This window comes from Perognathus longimembris, chromosome 9, assembly GCF_023159225.1.
Source record: "Perognathus longimembris pacificus isolate PPM17 chromosome 9, ASM2315922v1, whole genome shotgun sequence".
In the NCBI taxonomy this organism is placed as follows: domain Eukaryota; kingdom Metazoa; phylum Chordata; class Mammalia; order Rodentia; family Heteromyidae; genus Perognathus; species Perognathus longimembris.
In genome coordinates, this window is record NC_063169.1 from 40,782,217 (window position 1) to 40,800,337 (window position 18,121).

General features: G+C 36.8%; 1 protein-coding gene across 2 annotated transcripts in view; it reads right to left on the reverse strand.

Annotated features, from left to right (window-relative positions):
• Positions 1-18,121, reverse strand: part of Man1a1 (mannosidase alpha class 1A member 1) — a 165,574-nt gene that overhangs the window by 19,175 nt on the left and 128,278 nt on the right. For both annotated transcript variants that reach the window (XM_048353993.1, XM_048353994.1), the window contains exon 7: positions 991-1,114. In XM_048353993.1, the coding sequence (XP_048209950.1) occupies positions 991-1,114 (124 nt within the window). The remainder of the gene's footprint in view (positions 1-990; positions 1,115-18,121) is intronic.

Genomic DNA, 18,121 nt, shown 5'->3' on the forward strand with positions numbered 1-18,121 from the left:
TGACTTGAGCCCCTCTGTAGATAGAAGTTAGACTTGCACTTGGAGCCTGGAATAAAACATCCCTGGGGGCTGAATTTGAGGCACTTTGGTGGGGTTCTTGTCTATTAATCTTATTAGTGGATGCTGGGTAAATGTTGGATAATCTGAATTACAATTTCAGGGACAGGTTGAAGGTTAGAGTTAGAAATTTGGAGTTAATGGTATAGTGAGGATGTGTGAAACCAGTGGTATATGAGGAGATTGAAGGAGACAATGGGGGATACAAAATGAGGGACTAAGGTTTGAGTCATAGGGCCTTCCAATATTTACAGAAAGATCTACAAAGAAGACTGAGGAGAAGGCATACAAATGTCCACCACGGAAGGAAGTAAACCAGTCAAAGAGCATTGTTTTCATGAAGGAACTGACCAATGCTGTCCAGTGCTTGCAGGGCAGGGGAGATGAGAGGGAGGACAGATAAGCAGTTTTGGCAATGTGTTCTCTGGTTACTGAGATAAGTATGGCAGGGAGGGAAGCCCAAATGGGCAGAGCTCAATTCAACAGCCACTCTTTTGAGGAATTTTGCTGAAAAGTAGGAGTTTTAAAGTTGAGGAAAGTTAGGGTGAATATGAATGTATGTATCCAAATCTCAATAGGTTTGTTTCCTGAAAATCAGAAATCAATTCAACCTTCACCTCATATTTTTATTGGATGGTAATGGTATATGTAGTCTATATAATATTATATATACTTTAGGCAAAGTAAATAGAATCATACAGGTGAAATGAAACTTATTTAAGGCATAGAGACTCACATGTGAAAGCCAGGTCCTCTCACACTGAGTTAGATGGTATCACCTAAAGGTTGGATTTGTGGTTTGAGTAAAGGAAATGTGGAATGTTATAAAAGTTCCTAAGGGGTTATACGAACCTTGTTATTTTCATGTCCAGTATTAACATCCCCAGGGCAGAATATTGTTACTCACAAGTGTTCTGTGCAAGAGAATCTCACCTTTTCAGCAAAGATGGGGTTTCCAGATAAGTGGCTCAAGTGCATAAACTCCAGATGCAAGGTTCCAAATTCTGCCAGAATACTGCTGCCTCCAGAGGCCCAGGGCCAGTTTCTCCCAATACCACTAAAGAGAAGACAAGAAAAGAGTCATGAGTTTGATAAAGTCCATTTTTGCACAGGTTTAAATAGCAGAAGTGAAAGCTTATCTTTTTAGTAACATATTTCAGCTAATAGCTCGCTTTTTAGTAGACCAATTCTCCTTTTAAAAATTATCTTTAAGGGCTGGGGATATGGCCTAGCGGCAAGAGTGCCTGCCTCATATACATGAGGCCCTGGGTTCTATTCCCCAGCACCACATATACAGAAAAATGGCCAGAAGTGGCGCCTTGGCTCAAGTGGCAGAGTGCTAGCCTTGAGCAAAAAAAGAAGCCAGGGACAGTGCTCAGGCCCTGAGTCCAAGCCCCAGGACTGGCCAAAAAAAAAAAAAAATTAAAAAAAAATTATCTTTAAGTAGCAAAGGAGTTGCCATTTAGCAAAGCAGTTTATGAACACAATGCATCTCGATAGTGTCACCCCTTCAATCATTCTTCTCCATCCCTTCTAACCCTACCTCTTCCCTAATTTTTTTAATTTTATAGGACATACCATGAATTTCATCATTCACTGTTGATATTATAAAATGAACCCTTGTTTTCTTGGGCTACTGGTTTTAAGTTTAGACTCTTAATGAAAATCAGTGTTGAACTTAAGTTAGAATGAGGTTGTCATATGCTTCATGTCCATTTACAGATAAATATTTTGGAAGGTATAGTTGCTGTGAAGGGCTATACAACTGCTTCATGTAGATGAAACAAAATTAGACTAAAACATTCCCTCATCCCCTGACCCAAAACTGGGAACACTTTTAATTTCAGCCTGAGATTCTATGAAAATGACAGACATTCACATTATATACAGTACAACATTTTATTAGGATGCAAGACACCTTTCAAGATTCATTAAATATCACCCTTTTCTATTTCCTTCCTCATTTTCTACACTTCTTTTTTATGTTCATTTTCACAGTGGTGTACCTATTTTTGAAAGCATTAATTCATTTCCTATCTTATTTAATCTATGCTCAAGAATAAAAAAATGACATTATATAGATGTCAAAGTCGTAAGTTTCAATTATTGTTGGTTATATATTATTACATTGATGGTTCATCTTGGTGAAACAATCTTTTAAAACAGCTAGTCTTCCTAACAAATGTGAAGCTCTGAATTTAATCCCCAGATATGCAACAAAACAAAAAACCTGAGCTGGTCTTTATAACTACATGTACACACAAATGTGTTTACACAAAATGACTCTTAGTACATGGTCAGACTCAAACTCTTGGCTAGTTGATTTCTAGAGCATCATTAAAAAAGTGTCAGGACATATGTGGTAATTCAAGTGAAAAATGAAGTCCATTACTCTCTTGATGAACAAATTCTCTCTCTGATGCCTACAATACACATTTTTTTCAGTTCAGGATGTGCATTCATTCCATATGATTTTCAATAAACACCTATGGCAGGCTACAAGAATCGTTATGATAATGCATCATTCTTTTCTCAAGATTTTATAGTTCAATGAGTAAGATTATTTAAGCATAAGTAATTCCCATAGAACATAGTCTATGGCAAGATGAATGTGAGAAGAGTGCCACCAGCACCTAAAGCCAGGCCACACGAACACTGCAGTATCACAGAACACCTCTTCAAGGGAGAGTTTGACTGTTGAAGGATGGGAACTGTGAAGTGGACAGAGCAGGGAAAGGGAGAACCTGGCCATGGAGAGATTCCCATGCAGAAGTCAGATTCTGATTCTGGTGAGTGGTGTGAAAGGAAGAGGGCGGTGGGTGAGAAGACTGTAGCAAAATTTGAGGCCAGAGAGGCCAGTGGGATTCTTACTTCCCCCTCGTTCTGAGGGAGATCCCATGGAAATAATTGCTGCCACAAGGATCTTCTGAAATTTCTAGCCAAGCTCCTTTGATGGGTAAACACTGTCAGTCCTGTCATTTCCTCTTCCACCAAGCTTCTGAAGAACAGGAAAACTGGGAACAGCAGTTCCTAAAATCCTGGGCTCTTATTCTTTGCCCCTTTTTAGCATAAAATTCAGATTTTGTGCTGAAAAACAGGTATAGAATCTACCTAATGAGAGCACACAGGGAAAAAAATGCTAAAAGGACTGAAAATTATATACTCATTTATAAAAGATGTGTACTAAATTTTAGGTTCTGAAAATGAGAATCAGTTTTATTTTCATAGTTGTCATAGATAAAAATAATCTCAAGATGGGACAGGTATTTTCAAATTTTATTCACATATGGAAATGGACATAGAAACTGGCCATTAATTTGTCATGATGCATCAAAATTTTAATGTCCATCACTGGACAAAGTCAATAACCTATTAATCAAAACTACAAATTTCTATGTTATGGAGAAATATTAAAAACAAAGTTACAACCTATGACAGGAGAAGGAAGAAAAGCAGGGCAGGTTGAGAAAGTGCAGTTCATTTTATGATTTTCAGGGACTATTCTTTTTTCAGTTTAAAAGATTGGCATATTTAGTGGAAGACTGATATGTGAAGGTTAAGTAATATAAATGTACTAAATGTAACTCAAGCCAGACACTGCTACATATGTCTGTTATAACAGCTACTTAGGAGGCAGAGGTTAGACAATCACAAGTTGGAGAAAAGATAGCAAGACCCTGGGACAAAAACAAATAAAACTAAAACGATAGTAATAATAATATTAATGGAACTGAAGGTAAAAGAACTTCCTGGGGTGGGTATCTGTGAGGGGAGTAAGGGAAGAGGAGGGGGCACTGGAGGGTTAGCACATTATATATACAAACACACATATGCAAATGTATATATGAAGATAGAATAATGAAATCCATTATGCTGTAGGCATATAATGGAGAAGCTGAACTTGGCCGAAGTCTACTGTACACATCTATAGAATTAACAATGAAAGCAATTTGTACAATTGATATATGCTAATACAAATTTAAGAAACCCATTAAACAGTGCACAGAAAATATACATTTTATTACATATAAATTGTACCTGGATGAAGATTTTTACAAACCTTAAATTACCAAAAAAATGTTTTTTAAGGGCTAGGGTATTGCTCAAGTGGTAGAGCACTTCACTAGCATGTACGTAGTTCTAGGTTCCATCTTCACTAGTGTATAAACAACAAGACAAAACCAAGTCAAATTTATATTCATGTACTTCCTGATGTTCATGGAGAGAAGCAAAAGAAAACTAGAGAGACAGTGAACATTTTTATATGCTACAAAATTAAGAAATGAGAACTATATACTCTCTCTTCCTTTCTTATGTGCTTCATATCAGAAGAATAGTGTGCTTTTCTTTCACTGTTCAATTATATGAGGATCACAAACTTGAAAAACACACATCATGCTAAGTAAGCTGGGCTTAGATATGTGGGTATCTTTTTCTGGAAGGATGGCTTTGGTTACCATCTAAATTACATTCTGCCTTTGACATACAGAATTAATGTATTTCAGTAAAATTATTTACAGGCTAAATGGTTCTACTGGCTTTTAAATATGGCCTAAAGAAATGGCCCAAGAAATCAGGGGCCTCTCCCTCTCCCCCTCCACTTAGATAGTGCATAAGTTATCCTGGCAGCATAGCTGCAAAGATCCACAAATAAGACTTGAAGAGAACATAGGCATGCATGACAGATCATGGCAGCCATGACAATGTGAATCAGGGAAATGGCTATCTCCAGCCAGGAAGGCAGGGTCAAAATCAAATGTAGGTCTCACACAAAGAACTAGATTCACAGAAGTCTTATTTTTTATTCCCCTTAGTGATGATGAATTTTATTTTCTGGACATTAGTGTGGTATACAGTATAACTCTTTTAGGAAGTGGTTCATAAATAAAAAGATATAAATAAAATAGCATAAAAATGTCTCTCATTTTATTATAATGAAATTTAATAGTACAGTAAAGTCACATGACCATGGTGGGTCAGATCTGTTATATACGCTGTAATATGAGCACTCTAAATACATTTAGCTGTGGTTACACATTCAGAATTCCAACGTAAAAGCACTTGGAAACAAGTATATCCTTCACTAAGCTAAGTTGGGAATATGAAGTCCGACAGTGTAGCAGCATGTTTTCTAAGGTATTTTTGTCCCTAATTCTGTCTACTGAGGAATCAAAGTATTTGTAGAGCTCAAATACTGATTTGGATGGTGGACTTTTGATGTAAGAATGACCAAGGAATATGAGTCCAGCAGTGTTTTTGCTGTTTGGCCTAGGATAAAGGGTATCTTGGGTATTACATTACCAAGAGCTAAGCAAATGCCAAAATGACTCATCTCTGGAAGTTAAAATGCCTTTAACTCCACTCCCACCATTTCAGTACTTTACAGGGCAGTGTGGTGTTATTTACCTGGTCTATTTAATGAAGACTAATATTCTAGGAAACTATTTTGAAGACAAATAATAATTTGTATCCAGAAATTATTGGTTATTTCAGATGAGAGAATAGAATATTTAAATATTTTCAACCTTGTTACAATAACTACATTTTAAGGCAAAATGAGGAGTGGGAGTACAGAAATGTATACATAAAAAGTCAATTAGCATGATCTGGGCAGCTGCCAAGTGTTTGCTTTAAAGAATCCTGGAACAGATGATTGCTGTATTATTCCAGCTTAATTTATTTACTTCCAATACTGTCCTTAGTTCTTCCATTTTAAACAAAAATACTATTTAATATACATGTTTTACTTTTTAATTTAGTTTAAAATTTCAATATTTGACAAAAATAACTGCTTGAAAATAAAACATACTATGACAAAAACAACCACTTCCAGCCCTTGCAACTAGAAATATCATTTTAAAAGAATGGGGTCTCTATAATTCTTCTGAAAATGTAGGATGCTATTTTGTTTCTTTAGAGAGTATGAATGTAGTTTGTTAGCACTGTGATATGCTTCTTCATCCCACTGTACTCAAAAGTAAGAAACTATAATTATTTACTGACCTCATAGCTCTGATAAGCTTCATATGCTTTTCCTTCTGTCTCTTGGGAATGGTTAATGGAGCTCAAGGAAGGAACTTACAGCACTAATGGTGCCATTCCATTCACATCTGAATCCCGTGGGAGAACTGCTAACTCCTTTTCTAGAGCCTTTAATGATTCAAGTAGCAGGAGGATTGTGCACCCTATCAAAATAATCTTGTATCGAGATAACTAAAGAGTCATATGCTCTAGTGATTACCTAGGTAAAATCTGGATCACTATCACAAATATTTGGCAACCTAACATAATCAGGTGCAGCAAATACAACATAAGACTGAAACAATTTTAAAAGTTGTCAACGGATATCTAAACAAAGCATTAAATACTTTTGCAGTCTCGATTAGCTATTACTTTCAATTTACCCCTCCTTGCTGCTTGCTAGACTATATAACACGGGAAAAGAATTTTTATTAAAGTATCAAGAATATTTTCTTTTCTTGATGATTTTTGCCTGAGTAATTTCTGATTAGCTCAGTAGCAAACAAACTCCCTGCAAGCTCGCAGTCTACAATATAGTTTACTCCTCAGGGTGATGGATTTATTAATTTTTTGGAAAAACACTCTTCGTGTTCTATATGTTTTAATTGTAAAGCTTTACTAATATATGCAAATGGAATAACACACAGGGATATTTAATTCAAAAGAGCAAATGATCTGACATTATTCTTTTTAGAGGTTAGCACAAAGTGGAAAAGCATAATTGGAAATTTCATGAATGATTGTTTCATTTAGCTGTATTCCCAAAGCTAATTGATTTTTGAGATAAAGTAATTTCAGCTTCACTTACAAATGTCTTCTTCCTAAAATGGCATTCATAGTGTGGAGCTCTCAAGTTCACAATCTAACAGAACTCATTTTTAGTGGGACAAACAGTACTAGGAAACTGCCATAAGATTCCACTGTAGCTCATGTATCCAGTATCCAACCTGGGCAGACCCTTTCCACAGGGAAAAGGTGGCTAATACAGCGTGTCCATCATCTCATTTAGTAATTTACAGCCACTGACTCTAAGCTGTAGTGAGTGGTTGGTTAATTATTGGAGAATTTTCACAACTAAACTTTTAAACCAATGACTGAATAATGCTTAAACTTAGCCATATCTTGTTCAATCTCATCATGGCTAGTTATTTTAGACAGAGTTGAAACTGAAACCTATTATTTTAGTTAGGTCTTAATTCTACTGTTTTTGCTCTTAGCTCTCTCTGGAATTGTGGGGAAAACAGAGGGCTTGTTACAGAAACAGAAAATAACATTCCCTAAGTCTATACAAAATGTTTGCAGGGTCTCAACATGGAATAATTATCTTTTCTGCTATCCATGGATAACAGAAAGATCTCCTTGCATCTGTTATAAACTAGATACAGTGAAGGCAGTTTGAAGTAAACTGTCATATCTTACCATAAAGTTCAAGAAAAACCATCAAAAAGTCTAGCCCAAATGAGGAAAATGCATTTTGGTGCATTTAGGTATATGTGCATGCACTCACACTTACTTTATTTACCTTAAGAAAAAAAAGGATTATATTCCATTGTTTTAAATGTACATTGCATTTTCTATATCAATCCACATACACCATACACCTCCAATACCACCGATGAGTGTATAGTGTCAGTCTGAATATATTCTCATTTATTTAAACACAGCCTACTGATAAATTGACATTAATTTCTTTTTCCCCTTACCTCCCCCCCCAACTCCAATCAGTTTAGTGGTGTGTATTAGTTTTCTTTGTAAAGCTCATTTTCTGAAAAAAAAAAATCTACATAGCTTCTAGCTGGAAGATGACAGTTTAACTGACTAAGCTGATAATGAGGACAGATTTGGGAATGTGTGTTAGAAGTATATATGCCCACTATTTACAGAGTTACAGCATGAGCCTATGATGTCCTGCCATATTTTAGGGCTTCCAGGACTCTTGGGATCTGTCAAACTTAACTTCTGAAAGTCACTATATCAAATCTTTTAAAAATAGAGAGGGGGAAATTTCATCCTTATACTCCCATCTAGACAAAATTACCTAATAATTTCAAGATGGAATAGTATAGTCCATCTTCAGATATGGTATGTTACTTAATTATATTTTCCAGAAATCTCCCTCTTTTTTCTGAATAATTACCTATTTATTGTCAAAGTGATGTACAGAGGGGTTACAGTTAGAAATCTTCCTCTTACTGTGATTTTTGAGACAAACATTCCATTATTCTAGGAGTTTAACATATATCATGCTAACATAGTAATGAACATATCAGGACATCAATGAAATGGGCTATGTTAGTTTGTCTCTGTGTCTGCCTTTCATTCTATGTGTTTGTGGATCACAAGCTATATGAAATCCGTACACTGCAGGCTTCTCACCTTTGCCAAATTTTCTTCTATTGTCCTTTGCTGGAATCCAAGTAGCCAAGATTGCTTATTCTACTAGATGCTAAGATCCTCAGGGTCAGAGACCTTGCTTTACACACTAGTATAGTCAATCCCAAACAATGCCACCAAGGAACAGAGGTGCTCAATACATGCTTCATATACCACAATTAATACACAAAACCAAGAGTAATGTCAATGGCTCCCCCTCTATATTTAATTTTAAATAATATGATCCCATATTAAATGTCACAGTGTCTGTAACCTCTGACAGCTGACTTGAGAAAAAATATTCTTCTTCAGGATGATAGTTTAGATTATTGTCACATACTTGAAATGGTCTTAAGTTGTGATTTGTAATTGTTAAGGTAGAATAAAAAGAAGAAAGTAAGAAAACAGTGGTAAATTCTTCTATAGTCTAAATTTAATTCAATTAAAATGACTCCTTAATTTTAAATTTATGCCCTTCTGATTTTTGTGATGTGGTATCTTTTTTCTTTGAATGAAATAATGACAGTAGTTTGTTTTATTTTTCCTATGTGGTCAATGAAACAAAATTTCTGGCCACCTAAAACTGTCCTGTTAATAATAACGGGAGAACTTTTTGTCAGGATATATTTCAAAATTCTACTTATTAATGTATTCTATTGTATAAACCAATGGGCTGCATTGTGAGATTCTCATATATGCATACATTATGTCTTCATCATGTCTGGGCTCCCTTCTAATAATTAGGGAAACTCTATGACCTCGTCTGTGAAAGATGAAAGTTGGTCATCATGCTTCTTAGGGCTGCTAAAGCTATGGATCAACTGAAAAGAAAAGCTCACTATAAATTATGCCCAAACTAATGATCTTTGGAAGAAAATCTGAGGAATATCAGGGTACTTTTAAATGATTCTGGCTCAGCAGGTTAAAAAAATCAGCACTCTGGAGATACATCATGACAAACTCAGTGAACAAGACTGAACCCTACAGTCCACTATAGTGGACTGAGTGCTTCCTATGCATTGGTTATACAAACATCAGATACCATACTCACATATTTTTAAGATCAAGGAGGGCCTTCTATAAATTTTGAGGAAGAGAATCTGCAATGCAGTTCGATCAAAGTTTTTGTTCCCATAGCTGAGGGGAGAATAAATAATTTTTGGTGAACCATTCCTACCCTTTCTACGGGCATTCCTCAGAGCTCTTCAGCTAAGAAATCAAATGGGTTCTACATTAATTTTTACTGTATTTTAGTTTATCTGATTTGGGGAGGGAAAGGGGAAGCACAGAAATGGTGGGATGGGACAAAGGGTGAACTAATTCAGCAGTGATACTCACTGGAACTAGACACTGTTGGAAACGAATTGTTCAACTTGTGAGAGTCCAGAGGGGAAAAACTGGGAGAAAATGAGGGTAGGGGTGACATAGTTCAAAACGAAATGTACTCATTACCTGACTTATGTAACTATAACCCCACTGTACATAACCTTTAGAATAAATATTAAAAAATTTGTGTAAAATAAAGTGAACTGTGGTATAACGCACATTGTCACCCATTTCAGCAGGTTCTCACTGAAGGTCTTTTGTGTATACTGGTATTAGAACTAGGAAAGTGAAAGGGAATCCAAAACCGATAGACACAGGATAAAAAGACAAATGACTCCAAAAGCAATACTTGCAAAACTATTTGGTGTAAACCAACTGAACAACTCATGCGGGGAGAGGTTAAGGGGGGGAGGGGAGAATAAGGAAGGAGGTAACAAACAATACAAGAAATGTATCCAATGCCTAAGGTATGAAACTGTAACCTTTCTGTACATCACTTTGACAATAAATAAGAAAAAAAAAAGACAAATGACTACAAAAGCAAGGCTTGCAAAACTGTTTGGCGTAAACCAACTGAACAGCTAAACTGTAGCCTCTCTGTACATCACTTTGACAATAAAAAAAAACACCAAAACACTTGGGAATAATTGAAGATATTCTTTGACAAACTGGTTACCACTAGTAAATTAGTTACTACTACACTTCAGAATGGGCAATAAATTGTATCTAAGACAAGATCTGTAAAATGAGTGCTAAATTAAAGAATCTATAGTGAGAAAATGTAAATACTATAATTGCTATTCAAATTCCCAAGTGATTATAAGTTAATCACAAGAAAGCGTAAGAAGCAGATGATGTTTAGATAATCAGGGCCAATAATTAAAATGCTCTTTTAAAGTTGTATTATGTAAGCATAGATACTTCTCTTTAGCATCTAATATAAATCCAAACCATCCAAGAGAAATAGGGTAGTTAATTATACCACCTTGTAATTTAGTATGGTAATTTTCCTTAGACTTGAACTTTTATGTAAGAATCAACACAGGTAAGTGTGTGCATGGCTTGCAGTAAAAATATGCTGGGAAATAAAACTACAAAGATACTTAATTCTTTAGTGTGTTCTTGTTTGTGGTCTTTTGGGTACACAATGTTCACGCAGCACAATTTGTCATAGCTAAAATATGGAACCAACCCAGATGCCCATCAGTAGATGAATGGATCAGGAAAATGTGGTACATATACACAATGGAATTTTATGCCTCTATCAGAAAGAATGACATTGCCCCATTCGAAGGAAATGGAAGGACTCGGAAAAAAATCATACTAAATGAAGTGAGCCAGACCCAAAGAAACATGGACTCTATGGTCTCTCTCAGGGAATAATTAGCACAGGTTTAGGCTAGTTACAGCAGAGGATCACAAGAGCCTAATAGCTATGCCCTTATGAATGCATAAGATGATACTAAGTGAAATGAACTCCATGTTATGGAAATGACTGTTATATCACTGTTGTAATTGCTTTCAACACGCCACGTGAAAGTGTAGCTTCTATTGTTGATGAGCCTCTTGTATCCACTTCCTGTGGTTGTACTTGCATTATCACTGTATATTATCTGAGTACACTAGAAACTGTATATACTGGTATTAGAACTAGGGAAGTGAAAGGGAATATCAAAATCGAGAGACAGAGGATAAAAAGACAAACGAGGGCTGGGGATATAGCCTAGTGGCAAGAGTGCCTGCCTCGGATACACGAGGCCCTAGGTTCGATTCCCCAGCACCACATATACAGAAAACGGCCAGAAGCGGCGCTGTGGCTCAAGTGGCGGAGTGCTAGCCTTGAGTGGGAAGAAGCCAGGGACAGTGCTCAGGCCCTGAGTCCAAGGCCCAGGACTGGCCAAAAAAAAAAAAAAAAAGAAAGAAAAAAAAAAAAAAGACAAACGACTCCAAAAGCAATACTTGCAAAACCATTTGGTGTAAGTCATACCACATTTGGTGTAAACCAATTGAACAACTCATGGGGTGAGAAGGTGAGGGGGAGAGGGGAGGGGGGATGAAGGAGTACAAGAAATGCAGTACAGTACAAGAATGAAGTACAGTACAAGAAATGTAACCAAGGCCTAATGTATGAAACTGTAACCTCTCTGTACATCACTTTGACAATAAATAAGAAAAAAAATACTTAATTCTTTTGTTTCTGCTTTTGCACACACAGCAATCAATGGTTTGGAGGCTGTTGTGCTTTTTTTTTCTGGTCCTGGGTCTTTAACTCTGGACCTGGGTGCTGTCCCTGAGCTTCTTTTGATCAAGGCTAGTGCTCTAGAGACACAGTGCCACTTGGGGTTTTTCTGAGTAGTTTGTAAGATAAGAGTCTCAAAGAACTTTCCTGCCCAGGCTGGCTTTGAATTGATCTCAGATCTCAGCCGCTGGAGTAGCTAGGATGACAGGCAAGAGCCACTGGTGCCTAGCGTGTTGCCCAATTTTAAAACCAGACAATTAGATACAAATTATGATAACAAAATAAAGAGGACAAGAGGAACTAGGAAGAATCAACAATGAAGACAAGTATTCTCAATAGAAATGAAATCAATGAATGCTGTGGTTTGGCTCTAAACATTACCCTTATGGAAAATGTAGTCAGTGTTGTAGGATAATCTGTGTATAGCTACATATCACACTGTGATGCCTGTGATGTTTAACTTCTAATGCTTAGCTTTCCTTCCTAAATAGAAAATTTAGCAGGGAGAGAATTCTGTTTCTTTACCGCCTCTTCTCCAAATCAAGATTTACGTAATTTGATAAGTACTGAAATTGTATGTGACAGCAGTTAATCATGTCTAACATATTACAGTAATCTTTAATAGTTTCTATTAAATTCATGAACTACTCTAAGTGAGGTTTATTACTCATAGTTAAAATATTTCATGTGAATTGACAACTTACATGTTTGTACATTTTTCAATAATTAGATTTTTTACATTACTAGAAAAAGAATGAAAATATAATTAAATTCCAACAACTTGTACAAAATCAAAATGTATAGTCTACATGCTTGAACTTTTGGTAATTGATAATATTAATATTCAAAAATAGTATAAAGGACTATGAGATTGGCTGGTAGAATTCCATAATAAAACCACATATTTTCTACAAGAAATACTCATAATATAGGTTGACAGACATAACTAAATTGTGCTAAAAAACTTTAAAGTGTGTTTGCTTTGCAAAATCCAAAAAAAGTGATTATGTTACTATTTATGCATTTTGAGGTTGAAGATTATTCTCATCATTTTATCTTTAAGGACACATCAGCCCTGGACATATTAGCTTTTAGTAAATTTACTTAAATTTTTAGAAAACATGATGAAGAACTGAAATGAAAACAGTACTTTTGAAATTGGAAGAAATAATTGTTTTCATTTTGCCTTTAAGAAAAAGGAAGGAAAAAATAGAGCCTTCTTTATTTCTTGCTAATGGGGTTTGGATTTTATGTGGCACTCGAGATGGTATAAAGTAGAGTGCAAGGAATTTTATGTTAATAATTAGACACTAAAACATTGGTTCTTAACCACAGGGGGTGGGGACTAGAAATTGGAGAGTCTCTAAGAGAAGAGTATGAAATGGAAAGGGTAAACTTTGGGCAACTCATACTAGACAAAGGCAAAACTCCCCTCCCCCCAGTTAGTTTGAAATGGACTGAAGTAAAACTGAGTATCCCAGAGATTCACAGAGTGGGTCTACTCCTGGTACAAAATACCTTTTGTTTCTGATGAATGGCTTCAGTTTCCTTGAATGTTAATTTAAGAACAATAATGGTGTTTCTGGGCTATTTTTCCCCCCTCATTTGAAATGAAAATGCTTTCTTAGATCCCATGAGGAAAATATACACTCTTAGGTTTCAGATTACCTTCTTCAGTTAATAGTAGAATGTCAATGTGAAAAATGGCACAAATATCTTGTAATGTGAAGTGCTAAGAAGAAAATAAAATAGGGTGTGATGGAGATGGATGGCCACTTCTTTTAGAGCAACTTGTTGGGAAGAATGCACAGAACGGGGCATCTTCAAACTGAGACCAGAAACAATTGCATGACCTTGTCAGTGCAGACCCGAGGATAACTCCTCCAAGTGCCCCAGGATGGGCATGACTCTGCCATGTGTGACAACAGAAATCTGGCAGGTATGGCTGGAAGACAGTGAGGGGATTCAATACCAGGTACCCCAGATCATGTAAGGCCCATAGATAAGAGCAAGCATTTGTAACTATTCTAAGCAAGGGAATGAGGAAGAGGAGGATAAATCTGGTTTGAATTTTTTTAAATTCACTTTATACACTATAGAAAGAAAGACTACATGAAAGCAAGACAGAAAGCAAACAAGTGAATGGTTTCCCAGACAAGAGACAAATGATGGAGGCCTGGGCTAGTCTAATAGAGATGGACAGACAGAGAGGGATGTGGCTATGTCCTGGAAATAGAGAGTTGTCAGGAAGAATTGGATTTGGAGATAAGGGAAGGCAGGAATAAAGGATTTCCTGTGTTTTACCTCTAGCAGCTGGGTGAACAGTGATAGCATTTCAGAAAATGGGAAAGTAAGTAAGCAGAATGGTGGACACAAGTGTGATTATGTCTTTCAGACTTTGCTGTAATAATTATCATTCACAATTATAGGGAGAAAGCCCAACCTGAGAATTTAAAATTTCTTTTCTTATTTTAGCATAAATATCAATTTATTCAATCTTTTTGGCACTGGCTTTTCAGAAATCATATAAATAATATAAAAATAATACACACATGGCAAAATTAAAGAGATACAAAAGATTATGTAAAAGAAGCAAGTCTGCCTCACACCATAGGTCCCAAGGACCAATTCAGGGAAAATATCACCAATAATTTTAAGGAAATCTTCCCCCAAAAGTTCCTACTGCAAGGTAGTTAATCATAATTGTGAACTTGATTGGATTGAGAAATGCCTGAGAGTGGAAAAGCCCAGCTCTGAGTATGTCTGCCAGTGTGTTTCTAGAGATGATCAGACCAAGAGGGCTTTGGCCTTCTGAATGGATTAATCAATTCACTACAAAATGGCATTGGGGCATGGGGGGTGGGGAGTTTGACAAAAGGCAGGAGGTGGAGCCAAGCTGAAGGCAGGTCACTGAGGGCATGTCCTTGTGGGTTATATCTTGTCCTGGTCCCTTCCCCTCCTCTGCTTCTAGGCTGCTATAAGTCAAGCGGCTCAGAAATGTCATGCTCTGCCTGCCATGACTGATACCTCTGAACCCATGAGCCAACATAAATAATTCATCTCTTAAGCTAAAGTAAGTAATATACTGTTTCATGAAAAACTGAAGTACCTTGTTGCTCTACCTTATTAAAATCACCCTGTCACTGTGTGAGTGTACAATGGCTTGAACATTTTTCTTTTGCTTCTAGTTTTGCTATCTGACATGAGGTTGTTGCATGTGTAGTTCTCCAGGACCTATATATGAATTCCAGGCCATAAAGTATATATTTAAAATTTAATAAGCAAACACTACACAACTGTGATTCTGTCTTTCAGACTTTGCTGTAACAACCATCATTCACAATTATAGGGAGAGGGCTGGGGATATAGCCTAGTGGCAAGAGTGCCTGCCTCGGATACACGAGGCCCTAGGTTCGATTCCCCAGCACCACATATACAGAAAACGGCCAGAAGGGGCGCTGTGGCTCAAGTGGCAGAGTGCTAGCCTTGAGCGGGAAGAAGCCAGGGACAGTGCTCAGGCCCTGAGTCCAAGGCCCAGAACTGGCCAAAAAAACAAAACAAACAAACACAATTATAGGGAGAAAGCCCAATCTGAGCATTTAAACTTTGTGTCAGTACATAGTCTCTCTACATGTGTTAGTTACTCACTGAGGAGGCATTTGTCAAATTTTTAAAACTTGATTATGTCTGCTATGTAAAAAGTTAAGATTTTTTTCCTTTTCTTTTTTGGCTAGTCCTGGGGCTTGAACTCAGGGCCTGGGCACTGTCCCTGAGCTTCTTTTGCTCAAGGCTAGCACTCTACCACTTGAGCCACAGCGCCACTTCTGGATTTTTTTCTATTTATGTGGTTCTGAGGAATTGAACCCAGGGATTCATACATGCTAGGTGAGCACTCTACCACTGAGCCACCTTCCTAGCCCCAAAAGTAATATCTTAAAAAAAACTATTTTAAGTTTCAATATATTTAATGGCCAATGCATTTTTTTCTTAGTACTGTCTTATGAACTTCTCTCTTTCTCTCTGTTCTTTGAGCTTTGGGGCTTCTTAGAGATTGACTAAATAAATGCATTTTGCAGTATGTGATGGACATCAGCTTTAGAGGCTAAGGCTGGATTGTTAGGGTTTAAATATGAAGTGTCTCTCCCCCTAAAGGCTTGTGTGTTGAAGGCTTGGTCCTTAGTGAAAAGATCAGATCTGATCATGAGAAATGACTTAATATTCACTGATAATAATAATCTGATGGAATTATTGGAAGACTGGTAGAAACTAGGAGGTGTGATCTGGTTGGAGGATGCAGGTTACTGGTGGTACCCTGTTGTACCCTGTTGGTACAACTTGTTCCTTTTCCTTTTTGTGTCCCTCTGCTTCCTGCTACCTGGAGGTGAGCAGCTTCCTCAGTCAAATATTCCTGCTACCATAATGTTCTGCCTTGCCAGAGGCCCAAAGCAATGAAGCCAGCCACTCACGGGCCAAAACTTCTGAAATCATGAGCCGAAGTGATCAGTACCACCTTTAAGTTTTCTTCTTTTTTTTTTTTTGGCCAGTCCTGGGCCTTGGACTCTGGGCCTGAGAACTGTCTCTGGCTTCTTTTTTTTTTTTTTTTTGGCCAGTCCTGGGGCTTGGAATCAGGGCCTGAGCACTGTCCCTGGCTTCTTTTTGCTCAAGGCTAGCACTCTGCCACTTGAGCCACAGCGCCACTTCTGGCCATTTTCTGTATATGTGGTGCTGGGGAATAGAACCCAGGGCCTAATGTATATGAGGCAGGCACTCTTGCCACTAGGCCATATTCTAAGGTAACTTTTCACAGCGATGGAAGACTGATGAAGATATACAGATCACAGCTTTGTTATTTTTAATAAGACAGTTATATTACACACATTTTGGGCAACATGCGTGTCTCAATTAGGAGCCCATTTCAGGCAGCTTTCTAGTATAATCATTTTTAGCAACTGCATAATAATACTCCATATAATGGATAATCTTATTTTTGTTAAACTAGTTCTCTATTGATAAATAGGTAGCCCTCCTTCTTGAAAAGAACTTAAAAATGTTACAATCATGCCACATTAACCATGACATTTTCACAAACACCTTTTATGTACTAGGAAGATTTTTATTATCTAGCCTATTTTACAGTTTATTTTCCCTCTCAATTTGTAATCTGTTGATTTTAGTTTTTGTTGTCACACTATTTTTTATTTGGTAAGATTTTCCCGTTTTTCCCTCTGTATATCATAGATATTCTGGGTTCAGTCCCCCACATAACCCAAGATTTTTAAAAATTCTGAAAGTCTGGGAAACAGGTTTTTTTTATTAGCTAGGACCAAAAGTAATATCTGTCTGTCTATCTATCTATCTATCTATCTATCTATCTATCTATCTATCTATAATCTATTGATACTAGCACATATAATTAAGTATACAATTTATGTTTTGTGTTACATACTTTGCTTTTGCTTATCATGTAGTTTGTTCCTTTTTCTTTTCTTCCTTTTCCTTTTTTTCCCTTCCTGGTCCTGGGCTTTAACTCAGCAACTGGGCTCTGTCTCTGAGCTTTTTTGCTAGCACTGTACCACTTGAGCCACAATCTACTTTTCACTTTTTGGTGGTTAGAGACAAGAGATTCATGCCCTTTCCTGCCTGAGCTGGTCCCCAGACCTCACCCTCCTAAGTACAAAGATTTCAGAAGTGAGCCACCAGTGCCCAATTTATTATATACTTTCTATTCACAATAACACAATACTTTCACCTGTTCAATAACTTACCTTATTGTGGCTATGAATAGTTAAGTATCTTAAAATTAATTTATTTTTATCATTTCTTTCCCTTTTTGATCTTACTGCTACAGTTCACTGATTTATTTCTTCCTTGTAAAGGTTTAGTAGGCTGTCAATATTTCCCATTAACTGAGGAGAGAAAAGCAGTTGCATTTAAATAGTGGAGAGCATTTTATCCAGGAGAATACAGATAGCAGAGAAGTTGAAAGTAAATCAGGGAACATGCCAAATAATCATTCCAGAGTTTATTTATGCATTTCGGGAATTTTCAGGTATGGCCTTGGGCAAGTCCTTTAAATTCTTGCATGTAGTAATTTCCTTATATATA